The sequence below is a fragment of the Salmo trutta genome, chromosome 12 (assembly GCF_901001165.1).
Source record: "Salmo trutta chromosome 12, fSalTru1.1, whole genome shotgun sequence".
Classification (NCBI taxonomy): Eukaryota; Metazoa; Chordata; class Actinopteri; order Salmoniformes; family Salmonidae; genus Salmo; species Salmo trutta.
The window spans coordinates 94,309,445-94,324,962 of NC_042968.1; the positions used below are offsets into that span (position 1 = coordinate 94,309,445).

The 15,518-nt window shown below is 49.8% G+C and overlaps 1 protein-coding gene across 1 annotated transcript in view; it reads left to right on the top strand.

The window, feature by feature from the left end:
• gbe1a (glucan (1,4-alpha-), branching enzyme 1a) overlaps positions 1-15,518 on the top strand; it is a gene marked incomplete in the record, with an annotated part of 159,816 nt that overhangs the window by 127,696 nt on the left and 16,602 nt on the right. Inside the window, 2 exon segments of the mRNA XM_029770386.1 lie at positions 836-1,023; positions 3,797-3,927. Of these exon segments, the coding sequence (XP_029626246.1) occupies positions 836-1,023; positions 3,797-3,927 (319 nt within the window).

Sequence of the window (15,518 nt, forward strand, 5' to 3'; positions counted from 1 at the left end):
CGACTGTACAACCATCCAGATTAATTGTCAGATCAATCAAGATAGATATCTCTTTGTTTCTTGGGACCTAGGACAAGCATCTCTGTTTTGTCCGAGTTTAAAAGTAGAAAATTTGCAGCCATCCACTTCCTTATGTCTGAAACACAGGCTTCTAGCGAGAGCAATTTCCCCTCTCTCTCTCTAGTAGGCCCTCTTTCCCCCCTCTCTCTAGTAGGCCCTCTTTCCCCCCTCTCTCTAGTAGACCCTCTTTCCCCCTCTCTCTCTAGTAGACCCTCTTTCCCCCCCCTCTCTCTCTCTCTAGTAGACCCTCTTTCCCCTCTCTCTCTCTAGTAGGCCCTCTTTCCCCCCTCTCTCTAGTAGGCCCCTCTTCCCCCCTCTCTCTAGTAGACCCTCTTTCCCCCCTCTCTCTCTAGTAGACCCTCTTCCCCCCCTCTCTCTAGTAGACCCTCTTTCCCCTCTCTCTCTAGTAGGCCCTCTTTCCCCCCCTCTCTCTAGTAGGCCCTCTTTCCCCCCTCTCTCTAGTAGACCCTCTTTCCCCCCTCTCTCTAGTAGGCCCTCTTTCCCCCCCTCTCTCTCTAGTAGGCCCTCTCTCTAGTTGGCCCTCTTTCCCCCCTCTCTCTAGTAGACCCTCTTTACCCCCTCTCTCTAGTAGACCCTCTTTCCCCCCTCTCTCTCTAGTAGGCCCTCTCCCCCCCCTCTCTCTAGTAGGCCCTCTTTCCCCCCTCTCTCTCTAGTAGACCCTCTTTCCCTTCTCTCTCGTCTATCTCTCCCTGTCTGTTTGAGCGTGTCTTACTGTAAAGATCTGTGTTCTTTCTGTGTTTTTTTGTCTCCATAGGTAATGAGTTTGGCCACCCAGAGTGGCTGGACTTCCCCAGGAAGGGTAATGGTGAGAGTTATAAGTACGCCCGTCGTCAGTACAACCTGTTAGACCCTGACAACAACCTACGCTACACACAGCTTTACGCCTTTGACAGAGACATGAACCTCACGGAGGACAAATATGGATGGCTGGCCTCTCAGAAGGTAGGAGACAAGACAAGCAAGACTTTCCCTGTGGCTCAGTTGGTAGAGCATGGTGTTTGCAGTGCCAGCATGGTGTGTGCAATGCCAGGGTTGTGGGTTCAATTCCCACGGGGGGGCCAGTACAAAAAAAAGGCATGAAATGAAATGTACGAAATGTATGCATTCACTACTGTAAGTCGTTCTGGATAAGAGCGTCTGATAAAATGACTAAAATGTAAATGTAACAAGCAGGCAGACGTTTCATTTGTTTTAACTTAATCATTTCATTTTTCTTGTCTTCATCAACATTATCTTTTTTTGGGGGGGGGGGGGGGGTCTCTTCTATCTTAAATTATAAACTGGGTTGTTCGTGCCCTGAATGCTAATTGGCTGACAGCTATGTTATATCAGACCGTATACCACGGGTATGAAAAAAGTTATTTTTACTGAACTAATTACATAGATAACTAGTTTATAATAGCAATAAGGTACCTATGAGGTTTGTGATATGTGGCCAATATACCACGGCTAAGTGCTGCGTCCAGGCACTCCGCGTTGCATCGTGCCTAAGAACAAACCCCCTCGTGCCTTATTGCTTAAATATGTGAGTCTATGTCAAGTCTGAGTTATTATTATTACAAATATACTTTACTCATAACTTCTCAATGAGCAAACTCCTGTGACGTACAAGGAGGCCCTCGTTTCACATGTTCTCATTCCTAGCCACCCCTCATAGCCTGGTTCCTCTCTAGGTTTCTTCCTAGGTTTTGGCCTTTCTAGGGAGTTTTTCCTAGCCACCGTGCTTCTACACCTGCATTGCTTGCTGTTTGGGGTTTTAGGCTGGATTTCTGTACAGCACTTTGTGATATCAGCTGATGTAAGAAGGGCTATATAAATAAATTTGATTTGATTTCTCCCATTGCCCCTCCAGTTGATAAAGTCTAGCACAATTACCTTCCTGCTTTGGAATAAGCCCCCCCTTCTCATTATCCCTGGAGGAAGTCTTTAGTCTCAGTGATGTCCAGACTGTAGACAGGCCACTTGAACTCTTGACTCCAGCAGTTTTTTTTTTTTTTACCTTATTCAATATCCAGGGGTACTGGAGTAAACTCAGCAAAAAAAAAAAAAAAAAAGTCCTCTCACTGTCAACTGTGTTTATTTTCAGCAAACTTAACATGTAAATATTTGTATGAACATAAGATTCAACAACTAAGACATAAACTGAACAAGTTCCACAGACATGTGACTAACAGACATGGAATAATGTGTCCCTGAACAAAGGGGGGGGTCAAAATCAAAAGTAACAGTCAGTATCTGATGTGGCCACCAGCTGCATTAAGTACTGCAGTGCATCTCCTCCTCATGGACTGCACCAGATTGGACAGTTCTTGCTGTGAGATGTTACCCCACTCTTCCACCAAGGCACCTGCAAGTTTCCGGACATTTCTGGGGGGTATGGCCCCAACAGGTCCCAGATGTGCTCAATGGGATTGAGATCTGGGCTCTTCGCTGGCCATGGCAGAACACTGACATTCCTGTCTTGCAGGAAATCATGCACAGAACGAGCAGTATGGCTGGTGGCATTGTCGTGCTGGAGGGTCATGTCAGGATGAGCCTGCAGGAAGGGTACCACATGAGGGAGGAGGAGGATGTCTTCCCTGTAACGCACAGCGTTGAGATTGGCTGCAATGACAACAAGCTCAGTCCGATGATGCTGTGACACCCCACCCCAGACCATGACGGACCCTCCACCTCCAAATCGATCCTGCTCCAGAGTACAGGCTTCAGTGTAACGCTCATTCCTTCATCGATAAACGCAAATCCGACCATCACCCCTGGTGAGACAAAACCACGACTCGTCAGTGAAGAGCACTTTTTGCCAGTCCTGTCTGGTCCAGCGACGGTGGGTTTGTGCCCATAGTGCCTGTAGTCAACGTTGTTCCCGGTGATGTCTGGTGAGGACCTGCCTTGAAATAAAATAAAGAAATACCTTATTTACAGATTTATAAGTATTACATAAGTATTCAGACCCTTTGCTTTGAGACTCAAAATTGAGCTCAGGTGCATCCTGTCTCCATTGATCATCCTTGAGATGTTTCTACAACTTGATTGGTGTGCAAAGCTTGTAGCGTAATACCCAAGAAGACTCAAGGCTGTAATCGCTGCCAAAGGTACTTCTACAAAGTACTGCGTAAAAGGTCTGAATACTGATGTAAATGTAATACTTCAGTAAAAAAAAATATATACATTTGCAAAAATGGAGAGAAAAAAAACAGTTTTTGCTATTGCTTTGTCGTTATGGGGTATTGTGTAGTCGTTATGGGGTATTGTGTAATCGTTATGGGGTATTGTGTGTAGATTGATGAGGGGGCAAAAAAACATTGAATCAATTTTAGAATAAGGCTGTAACATAACAAAATGTTGAAGAAGTCAAGAGGTCTGAATACTTTCCAAATGGCACTGTATGGTGTGACCCTGGACAACACCCTGTCGTTCTCTGCAAACATCAAAGCTGTGACTCGATCCTGCAGGTTCCTGTCTCTACAACGTCCGTAGAGTACAACCCACACAGCCTTTCGTTAACTAACACTCTCTGGATAAGTGGCTAAAATGTACAATTATATTATTACATTTCCTATAGGACTAGTTGAATCAGGTGTTTGACTGGTTGGACACTCTGCTAATAAGACGGGACACTTAAAGGTTAGAGAGGTTTTACAGTCACTGGAGATCTGCAGGTATCACAATTATATATTCTCTTTCCTCCTCTTCCTCCTCTTCCTCTCTCCTTCAGGTGTTGATGACCACAGCAGACGAGAAGGATAAAGTGATCGTGTTTGAAAGAGCCAACGTTATGTTTGTTTTCAACTTCCACCCCAGTAACAGCTACAGCGACTACCGCATAGCAGCCGGTCCGAGCGGGAAGTATCCTTTATTACTGAGGGATGCTGGGACGGATGCACACGCTGGGACACACACGCACACGCTGGGACACACACACACACACACGCACATGCTGGGACACACACACGCACACGCTGGGACACACACACGCACACGCTGGGACACACACACACACGCTGGGACACACACACACACGCACACGCTGGGACACACACACACGCACACGCTGGGACACACACACACACACGCTGGGACACACACTGGGGGACACACACACACTGGGACACACAAGGACACACACACACACACTGGGAGACACACACACACAGGTTGTATTGAAGAGGTTCGTTGTGGGAGATGTGACCGATCGGCTCGATTCGTCTGATGTAGCAACAATGGTGTTTTTTTTACATTTGATAAAAGTAGAGACTCAGAGCTAGAAAATGGTATGTTATACACTGCAGTTAAGGAACAATGGGAAAGTTATTCTGCTTTGAAAGTTGATAAACTTGTAACCCCACTTTTGAGAAAATGACCCTTGAATGTTTTGGTACCTACTGGAGAGCTCTTCTTTGTCTACACCACATTCAGCATCGTTTACACCCTCTTAAGCCTTAGTCCCACCCATCTCTTTAAGGATTCACATGTGAGGCCATGTGCTAAACAGAGTGAGTACGGTAGTGTACCTAACAGAGTGAGTACGGTAGTGTACTAAACAGAGTGAGTACGGTAGTGTAGTAAACAGAGTGAGTACGGTAGTGTAGTAAACAGAGTGAGTACGGTAGTGTACTAAACAGAGTGAGTACGGTAGTGTACTAAACAGAGTGAGTACGGTAGTGTACTAAACAGAGTGAGTACGGTAGTGTACTAAACAGAGTGAGTACGGTAGTGTACTAAACAGAGTGAGTACGGTAGTGTACTAAACAGAGTGAGTACGGTAGTGTAGTAAACAACCACGGATTTCAAGACTAAATTCTGGTTTATACTACGTCTATCAACATTTATTGAGATTGTTCTATTGTCGTCCGACATCAATCTTGTCGTTATGAAAAAGTATGAACACACAAACTACAGTCTGCATTGACATCAGCATCCTGGTGGTTCAAAAATAGCATAACTGGTGTATTTTAGCACCAATAAACCCAATCCAACATATGTGGGAACTCCTTCAAGACTGTTGGAAAAGCATTCCAGGTTGAACTGGTTGAGAGAATGCCAAGAGTGTCATCAAGGCAAAAGGTCGCTACTTTTGAAGAATCTAAAATATATTGTGTTTTTGTTTTGACTTTTTTTTCTCGGTTACTACATGATTCCATATGTGTTAAATCATAGTTTTAATGTCTTCACTTTTATACACTGTTGCTGTTAGCAACAGCATTAGCTGAGCTGGGATCTCTACATCTCACTTCATCAGTATTTCTACTGTTAGCAGCAGCATTCGAGGGGGAGAGAGAGAGATGGGGGAGAGAGAGATGGGGAGAGAGAGATGGGGGAGAGAGAGATGGGGGAGAGAGAGATGGGGGGGGGAGAGAGATGGGGGAGAGAGAGATGGGGGGAGATCTGACGGATAGAAAATACTTTTCACTTCTTTGGCCTTCTGCTCCCTACTACTCCTCTCCTCTCCTTCTGCTCCCTACTACTCCTCTCCTTCTGCTCCCTACTACTCCTCTCCTCTCCTTCTGCTCCCAACTACTCCTCTCCTCTCCTTCTGCTCCTACAACTCCTCTCCTCTCCTTCTGCGCCCTACTACTCCTCTCCTCTCCTTCTGCTCCCTACTACTCCTCTCCTCTCCTTCTGCTCCCTACTACTCCTCTCCTCTCCTTCTGCTCCCAACTACTCCTCTCCTCTCCTTCTGCTCCCAACTACTCCTCTCCTCTCCTTCTGCTCCCTACTACTCCTCTCCTCTCCTTCTGCTCCCTACTACTCCTCTCCTCTCCTTCTGCTCCCTACTACTCCTCTCCTCTCCTTCTGCTCCCTACTACTCCTCTCCTCTCCTTCTGCTCCCAACTACTCCTCTCCTCTCCTTCTGCTCCCTACTACTCCTCTCCTCTCCTTCTGCTCCCTACTACTCCTCTCCTCTCCTTCTGCTCCCAACTACTCCTCTCCTCTCCTTCTGCTCCCTACTACTCCTCTCCTCTCCTTCTGCTCCCTACTACTCCTCTCCTCTCCTTCTGCTCCCTACTACTCCTCTCCTTCTGCTCCCTACTACTCTCCTCCCTCTCCTTCTGCTCCCCTACTACTCCTCTCCTCTCCTTCTGCTCCCTACTACTCCTCTCCTCTCCTTCTGCTCCCTACTACTCACTCTCCTCTCCTCTCCTTCTGCTCCCTACTACTCCTCTCCTCTCCTTCTGCTCCTACACTCCTCTCCTCTCCTTCTGCTCCCATACTACTCCTCTCCTCTCCTTCTGCTCCCTACTACTTCCTCCTCCTCCCTCCTTCTGCTCCCTACTACTCCTCTCCTCCCCCTTCTGCTCCCTACTTATACTCCTCTCCTCTCCTTCCGCTCCCACTACTCCCTCTCCTCTCCTTCTGCTCCCTACTACTCCTCTCCTCTCCTTCTGCTCCCTACTACTTCCTCTCCTCTCCTTCTGCTCCCTACTACTGCTCATCTCTCCTTCTGCTCCCTACTACTCCTCTCCTCTCCTTCTGCTCCCTAACTACTCCTCTCCTCTCCTTCTGCTCCCTACTACTCCTCTCCTCTCCTTCTGCTCCCTACTACTCCTCTCCTCTCCTTCTGCTCCCTACTACTCCTCTCCTTCTGCTCCCTACTACTCCTCTCCTCTCCTTCTGCTCCCTACTACTCCTCTCCTCTCCTTCTGCTCCCTACTACTCCTCTCCTCTGCTCCCTACTACTCCTCTCCTCTCCTTCTGCTCCCTACTACTCCTCTCCTCTCCTTCTGCTCCCTACTACTCCTCTCCTCTCCTTCTGCTCCCTACTACTCCTCTCCTCTCCTTCTTCTCCCTACTACTCCTCCTCTCCTCTCTTCTGCTCCCTACTACTCCTCTCCTCTCCTTCTGCTCCCTACTACTCCTCTCCTCTCCTTCTGCTCCCTACTACTCCTCTCCTCTCCTTCTGCTCCCTACTACTCCTCTCCTTCTGCTCCCTACTACTCCTCTCCTTCTGCTCCCTACTACTCCTCTCCTTCTGCTCCCTACTACTCCTCTCCTCTCCTTCTGCTCCCAACTACTCCTCTCCTCTCCTTCTGCTCCCTACTACTACTCCTCTCCTCTCCTTCTGCTCCCTACTACTCCTCTCCTTCTGCTCCCTACTACTCCTCTCCTCTCCTTCTGCTCCCTACTACTCCTCTCCTCTCCTTCTGCTCCCTACTACTCCTCTCCTCTCCTTCTGCTCCCTACTACTCCTCTCCTCTCCTTCTGCTCCCTACTTCTCCTCTCCTCTCCTTCTGCTCCCTACTACTCCTCTCCTCTCCTTCTGCTCCCTACTACTCCTCTCCTCTCCTTCTGCTCCCTACTACTCCTCTCCTCTCCTTCTGCCCCTACTACTCCCTCCTCTCCTTCTGCCCTACTACTCCTCTCCTCTCCTTCTGCTCCCTACTACTCCTCTCCTCTCCTTCTGCTCCCAACTACTCCTCTCCTCTCCTTCTGCTCCCTACTACTCCTCTCCTCTCCTTCTGCTCCCTACTACTCCTCTCCTTCTGCTCCCTACTACTCCTCTCCTCTCCTTCTGCTCCCAACTACTCCTCTCCTCTCCTTCTGCTCCCTACTACTCCTCTCCTCTCCTTCTACTCCTCTCCTCTCCTTCTGCTCCCTACTACTCCTCTCCTCTCCTTCTGCTCCCAACTACTCCTCTCCTTCTGCTCCCAACTACTCCTCTCCTCTCCTTCTGCTTCTGCTCCTACTACTTCACTCCCTCTCCTCTCCTTCCTAGCTACCTCTACTACTACTTACCTCTACTCCTCCTCCGTCGCCTTCTGCTCCCTACGACTTCCTCTCCTCTCCTTCTGCTCCCTCTACTACTCCTCTCCTCCTCCTTCTGCGCCCTAACTACTCCTCTGCCTCATCCGTCTTCTCCTACTACTTCCTCTCCTCGCCTTCTGCTCCCATCTACTAACTATCCTCTCCTGCTGCTCCCTACTACTCCTCTCCTCTCTGCTCCCGACTTACTCCTCTCCTCTCCTTCTGCTCCCTACGACTCCTCTTCCTTCTGTCCTTACTAGCTCCTGCCTCCTTACTAGCTCCCTACTACTCCTCTCCTTCTGCCCTACACTAACTACTCCTCCTCCTTCTGCTCCCTACATACTCCTCTCCTCTGCTCCCTACTACTCCTCTCCGCCTCTTCTGCTCCCTACTACTTCTCCTCTGCCTCCTACTTAGGCTTCCTACTTACCTCCTCTCCTTCTTGCTCCCTACTACTCCTCTCCTTCTGCTCCCTACTACTCCTCTCCTTCTGCTCCCTACTACTCCTCTCCCTTCTGCTCCCTACTACTCCCTCTCCTCTCCTTCTGCTCCCTACTACTCCTCTCCTTCTGCTCCCTACTACTCCTCTCCTTCTGCTCCCTACTACTCCTCTCCTCTCCTTCTGCTCCCTACTACTCCTCTCCTCTCCTTCTGCTCCCTACTACTCCTCTCCTTCTGCTCCCTACTACTCCTCTCCTTCTGCTCCCTACTACTCCTCTCCTTCTGCTCCCTACTACTCCTCTCCTTCTGCTCCCTACTACTCCTCTCCTTCTGCTCCCTACTACTCCTCTCCTTCTGCTCCCTACTACTCCTCTCCTCTCCTTCTGCTCCCTACTTCTCCTCTCCTCTCCTTCTGCTCCCTACTACTCCTCTCCTCTCCTTCTGCTCCCTACTACTCCTCCTCTCCTTCTGCTCCCTACTACTCCTCTCCTCTCCTTCTGCTCCCTACTACTCCTCTCCTCTCCTTCTGCTCCCTACTACTCCTCTCCTCTCCTTCTGCTCCCTACTACTCCTCTCCTCCTTCTGCTCCCTACTCCTCTCCTTCTGCTCCCTACTACTCCTCTCCTTCTGCTCCCTACTACTCCTCTCCTTCTCTGCTCCCTACTACTCCTCTCCTCTCCTTCTGCTCCCTACTACTCCTCTCCTTCTGCTCCCTACTACTCCTCTCCTTCTCTCCCTACTACTCCTCTCCTTCTGCTCCCTACTACTCATCTCCTTCTGCTCCCTACTACTCCTCTTCTCCTTCTGCTCCCTACTACTCCTCTCCTCTCCTTCTGCTCCCTACTACTCCTCTCCTCTCCTTCTGCTCCCTACTACTCCTCTCCTCTCCTTCTGCTCCCTACTACTCCTCTCCTCTCCTTCTGCTCCCTACTACTCCTCTCCTCTCCTTCTGCTCCCTACTACTCCTCTCCTTCTGCTCCCTACTACTCCTCTCCTTCTGCTCCCTACTACTCCTCTCCTTCTGCTCTGCCCCTACTACTCCTCTCCTTCTGCTCCCTACTACTCCTCTCCTTCTGCTCCCTACTACTCCTCTCCTTCTGCTCCCTACTACTCCTCTCCTTCTGCTCCCTACTACTCCTCTCCTTCTGCTCCCTACTACTCCTCTCCTTCTGCTCCCTACTACTCCTCTCCTCTCCTTCTGCTCCTACTTCTCCTCTCCTCCTTCTGCTCCCTACTACTCCTCTCCTCTCCTTCTGCTCCCTACTACTCCTCTCCTCTCCTTCTGCTCCCTACTACTCCTCTCCTCTCCTTCTGCTCCCTACTACTCCTCTCCTCTCCTTCTGCTCCCTACTACTCCTCTCTTTCTGCTCCCTACTACTCCTCTCCTTCTGCTCCCTACTACTCCTCTCCTCTCCTGCTCCCTACTACTCCTCTCCTTCTGCTCCCTACTCCTCCTCTCCTTCTGCTCCCTACTACTCCTCTCCTCTCCTTCTGCTCCCTACTACTCCTCTCCTCTCCTTCTGCTCCCTACTACTCCTCTCCTCTCCCTTCTGCTCCCTACTACTCCTCTCCTCTCCTTCTGCTCCCTACTCCTCTCCTCTCCTTCTGCTCCCTACTACTCCTCTCCTTCTGCTCCCTACTACTCCTCTCCTTCTGCTCCCTACTACTCCTCTCCTTCTGCTCCCTACTACTCCTCTCCTTCTGCTCCCTACTACTCCTCTCCTTCTGCTCCCTACTACTCCTCTCCTTCTGCTCCCTACTACTACTCGCTACCTTCTGACTCCCTACTACTCCTCTCCTTCTGCTCCCTACTACTCCTCTCCTTCTGCTCCCTACTACTCCTCTCCTTCTGCTCCCTACTACTCCTCTCCTTCTGCTCCCTACTACTCCTCTCCTTCTGCTCCCTACTACTCCTCTCCTCTCCTTCTGCTCCCTACTACTCCTCTCCTCTCCTTCTGCTCCCTTACCCCACAGTGAGGTGAATACTGAAGACACAGTGAGGTGAATACTGAAGACACAGTGAGGTGAATACTGAAGACACAGTGAGGTGAATACTGAAGACACGTCTCATTGACACAGTGAGGTGAATACTGAAGATACGTCTCATTGACACAGTGAGGTGAATACTGAAGACACAGTGAGGTGAATACTGAAGATACGTCTCATTGACACAGTGAGGTGAATACTGAAGACACAGTGAGGTGAATACTGAAGACACAGTGAGGTGAATACTGAAGACACAGTGAGGTGAATACTGAAGATACGTCTCATTGACACAGTGAGATGAATACTGAAGACACAGTGAGGTGAATACTGAAGACACAGTGAGTTGAATACTGAAGACACAGTGAGGTGAATACTGAAGATACGTCTCATTGACACAGTGAGGTGAATACTGAAGACACAGTGAGGTGAATACTGAAGATACGTCTCATTGACACAGTGAGGTGAATACTGAAGACACAGTGAGGTGAATACTGAAGACACAGTGAGGTGAATACTGAAGACACAGTGAGGTGAATACTGAAGACACAGTGAGGTGAATACTGAAGACACGTCTCATTGACACAGTGAGGTGAATACTGAAGACACAGTGAGGTGAATACTGAAGATACGTCTCATTGACACAGTGAGGTGAATACTGAAGACACAGTGAGGTGAATACTGAAGATACGTCTCATTGACACAGTGAGGTGAATACTGAAGACACAGTGAGGTGAATACTGAAGACACAGTGAGGTGAATACTGAAGACACAGTGAGGTGAATACTGAAGATACGTCTCATTGACACAGTGAGGTGAATACTGAAGACACAGTGAGGTGAATACTGAAGACACAGTGAGGTGAATACTGAAGATACGTCTCATTGACACAGTGAGGTGAATACTGAAGACACAGTGAGGTGAATACTGAAGACACAGTGAGGTGAATACTGAAGACACAGTGAGGTGAATACTGAAGACACAGTGAGGTGAATACTGAAGACACAGTGAGGTGAATACTGAAGACACAGTGAGGTGAATACTGAAGATACGTCTCATTGACACAGTGAGGTGAATACTGAAGACACAGTGAGGTGAATACTGAAGACACAGTGAGGTGAATACTGAAGACACAGTGAGGTGAATACTGAAGACACAGTGAGGTGAATACTGAAGACACAGTGAGGTGAATACTGAAGACACAGTGAGGTGAATACTGAAGACACAGTGAGGTGAATACTGAAGATACGTCTCATTGACACAGTGAGGTGAATACTGAAGACACAGTGAGGTGAATACTGAAGACACAGTGAGGTGAATACTGAAGATACGTCTCATTGACACAGTGAGGTGAATACTGAAGACACAGTGAGGTGAATACTGAAGATGCGTCTCATTGACACAGTGAGGTGAATACTGAAGACACAGTGAGGTGAATACTGAAGATGCGTCTCATTGACACAGTGAGGTGAATACTGAAGACCCAGTGAGGTGAATACTGAAGATACGTCTCATTGACACAGTGAGGTGAATACTGAAGATGCGTCTCATTGACACAGTGAGGTGAATACTGAAGATACGTCTCATTGCTGAAGAGCTCAGTGACTTTCAACGTGGAACCGTCATAGGATGCCACCTTTCCAACAAGTTAGTTTGTCAAATTTCTGCCCTGCTAGAGCTGCCCCCCGGTCAACTGGAAGTGCTGTTATTGTCAAGTGGAAACGTCTCGGAGAAACACCGGCTCAGCCGCGAAGTGGTAGGCCACACAATCTCACAGAACGGGACCGCAGAGTGCTGAAGTGCGTGGCTGGTAAAAACGGTCTGTTCTCGGTTGCAACACTCACTACCGAGTTCCAAACTGCCTCTGGAAGCAACGTCAGCACAATAACTGTTAGTCGTGAGCTTCATGAAATGGGTTTCCATGGCAGAGCAGCCACACACAAGCCTAAAATCACCACGAGCAATGCCAAGCGTCGGCTGGAGGGGTGTAAAGCTTGCCACCATTAGACTCTGGAGCAGTGGAAACACGTTCTCTGGAGTGATGAATCACGCTTCACCATCTGGCAGTCCAACAGACAAATCTGGGTTTGGTGGATAACCAGGAGAACTCTACCTGCCCCAATGCATAGTGCCAACTGTAAAGTTTGGTGGAGGAGGAATAATGGTCTGGGGCTGTTTTTCATGGTTCAGGCTCCTTAGTTCCAGTGAAGGGAAATCTTAACACTACAGCATACAATGACATTCTAGACGATTCTGTGCTTCCAACTTTTTGGCAACAGTTTAGAGAAGGCCCTTTCCTGTTTCAGCATGACAATGCCCCTGTGCACAAAGAGAGGTCCACACAGAAATGGTTTGTTGAGATTGGTGTGGAAGAACTTCTACTGGCCTGCACAGAGCCCTAACCTCAACTCCATCGAACACCTTTGGGATGAATTGGAACTGCGACTGCGAGCCAGGCCTAATCACCCAACATCAGTGCCCGACCTCACTAACGCTCTTGTGGCTGAATGGAAGCAAGTCCCCACAGCAATGTTCCAACATCTAGTGGAAAGCCTTCCCAGAAGAGTGGAGGCTGTTATAGCAGCAATGTTCCAACATCTAGTGGAAAGCCTTCCCAGAAGAGTGGAGGCTGTTATAGCAGCAATGTTCCAACATCTAGTGGAAAGCCTTCCCAGAAGAGTGGAGGCTGTTATAGCAGCAATGTTCCAACATCTAGTGGAAAGCCTTCCCAGAAGAGAGGAGGCTGTTATAGCAGCAATGTTCCAACATCTAGTGGAAAGCCTTCCCAGAAGAGTGGAGGCTGTTATAGCAGCAATGTTCCAACATCTAGTGGAATGCCTTCCCAGAAGAGTGGAGGCTGTTATAGCAGCAAAGGGGGGGACCAACTCCATATTAATGTCCATGATTTTGGAATGAGATGCTCAAGAAGCAAGTGTCCACATACTTTTGCTTATGTAGTGTCGGTATCTAAGGATGGAAGGAGAGATGGAGGAAGGAGGGATGGATGGAGAGGTAGCCGAGGAGAGGTAGCCGAGGAGAGGTAGCCGAGGAGAGGTAGCCGAGGAGAGGTAGCCGAGGAGAGGTAGCCGAGGAGAGGTAGCCGAGGAGAGATGGCGAGAGGTAGCCGAGGAGAGGTAGCCGAGGAGAGGTAGCCGAGGAGAGACGGAGAGACGGCGAGAGGTAGCCGAGGAGAGGTAGCCGAGGAGAGGTAGCCGAGGAGAGACGGAGATAGGTAGCCGAGGAGAGGTAGCCGGAGAGAGGTAGCCGAGGAGAGGTAGCCGAGGAGAGGTAGCCGAGGAGAGGTAGCCGAGGAGAGGTAGCCGAGGAGAGACGGAGAGAGGTAGCCGAGGAGAGACGGAGAGAGGTAGCCAAGGAGAGGTAGCCGAGGAGAGACGGAGAGAGGTAGCCGAGGAGAGACGGAGAGAGGTAGCCGAGGAGAGGTAGCCAAGGAGAGGTAGCCGAGGAGAGACGGAGAGAGGTAGCCGAGGAGAGGTAGCCGAGGAGAGGTAGCCGAGGAGAGACGGAGAGAGGTAGCCGAGGAGAGGTAGCCGAGGAGAGACGGAGAGAGGTAGCCGAGGAGAGGTAGCCGAGGAGAGACGGAGAGAGGTAGCCGAGGAGAGGTAGCCGAGGAGAGACGGAGAGAGGTAGCCGAGGAGAGGTAGCCGAGGAGAGGTAGCCGAGGAGAGGTAGCCGAGGAGAGACGGAGAGAGGTAGCCGAGGAGAGACTGAGAGAGGTAGCCGAGGAGAGGTAGCCGAGGAGAGGTAGCCGAGGAGAGACGGAGAGAGGTAGCCGAGGAGAGACGGAGAGAGGTAGCCGAGGAGAGGTAGCCGAGGAGAGGTAGCCGAGGAGAGGTAGCCGAGGAGAGGTAGCCGAGGAGAGATGGCGAGAGGTAGCCGAGGAGAGACGGCGAGAGGTAGCCGAGGAGAGGTAGCCGAGGAGAGGTAGCCGAGGAGAGGTAGCCGAGGAGAGGTAGCCGAGGAGAGACGGAGAGAGGTAGCCGAGGAGAGGTAGCCGAGGAGAGGTAGCCGAGGAGAGGTAGCCGAGGATCAATCAAATCCCCTGCTGGTGTTTATCCAGACTCTGGTCTCCAGGGGCAACCGCTAGGCCAAGGAGCTTTTAGCCTATCGGACTAGACGCACACACACACACACACACACACACCAGCTGGGTCAATGTAGGAACGTGCCTGGCTCTCGCCTGTGTGTGTTACAGGACTGTAGTAACATGCTACCCATTAGCTGAACTGGTCTTTCCTAACAGCTCTGTTCAGTAGTCCTGGTTTAACACACACTATGGTATCACACACAGACTTCACTACATCTATTCTCCAAAACTGTCTTCCAGCTGCTTTTACCCAGGCAGGCTCATATTTACTTTATTGTTCCTTCCATCCAGCCGTCTCACAGCAACTCTCGCTCTCTGTCACACACACACACAGACACACTCACGCAGACACACACTCACACACCCTGAAGAGTGAGGAGGTAGGTACTGTAAACTGATAGAGATGTGTAATGGTGTAGATCACAGCAGATGGACGGACGTCTAGACGGACATACAGACTGACTGACTGACGGACTGACATCTAGATAGATAGACAGACTTCCAGACAGACAGACAGACTTCCAGACTTACAGACAGACAGACAGACAGACAGACAGAGATGAGTAGACAGACAGACAGACGTCTAGACAGACAGACAGACGTCTAGACAGACAGACAGACGTCTAGACAGACAGACAGACAGACGTCTAGACAGACGTCCAGACAGACAGACAGACAGACAGACAGACGTCTAGACAGACAGACAGACGTCTAGACAGACAGACAGACGTCTAGACAGACAGACAGACAGACGTCTAGACAGACAGACAGACGTCTAGACAGACAGACAGACGTCTAGACAGACAGACAGACGTCTAGACAGACAGACGTCTAGACAGACAGACGTCCAGACAGACAGACGTCTAGACAGACAGACAGACGTCTAGACAGACAGACAGACGTCTAGACAGACACAGACAGACGTCTAGACAGACAGACAGACGTCTAGACAGACAGACAGACGTCTAGACAGACAGACAGACGTCTAGACAGACGTCTAGACAGACAGACAGACGTCTAGACAGACAGACAGACGTCCAGACAGACAGACGTCCAGACAGACAGACGTCCAGACAGACGTCTAGACAGACAGACAGACGTCCAGACAGACAGACGGTCTATCAGAGAAGAAATACACAGGAGGATCTACCAAGCATCTACACAC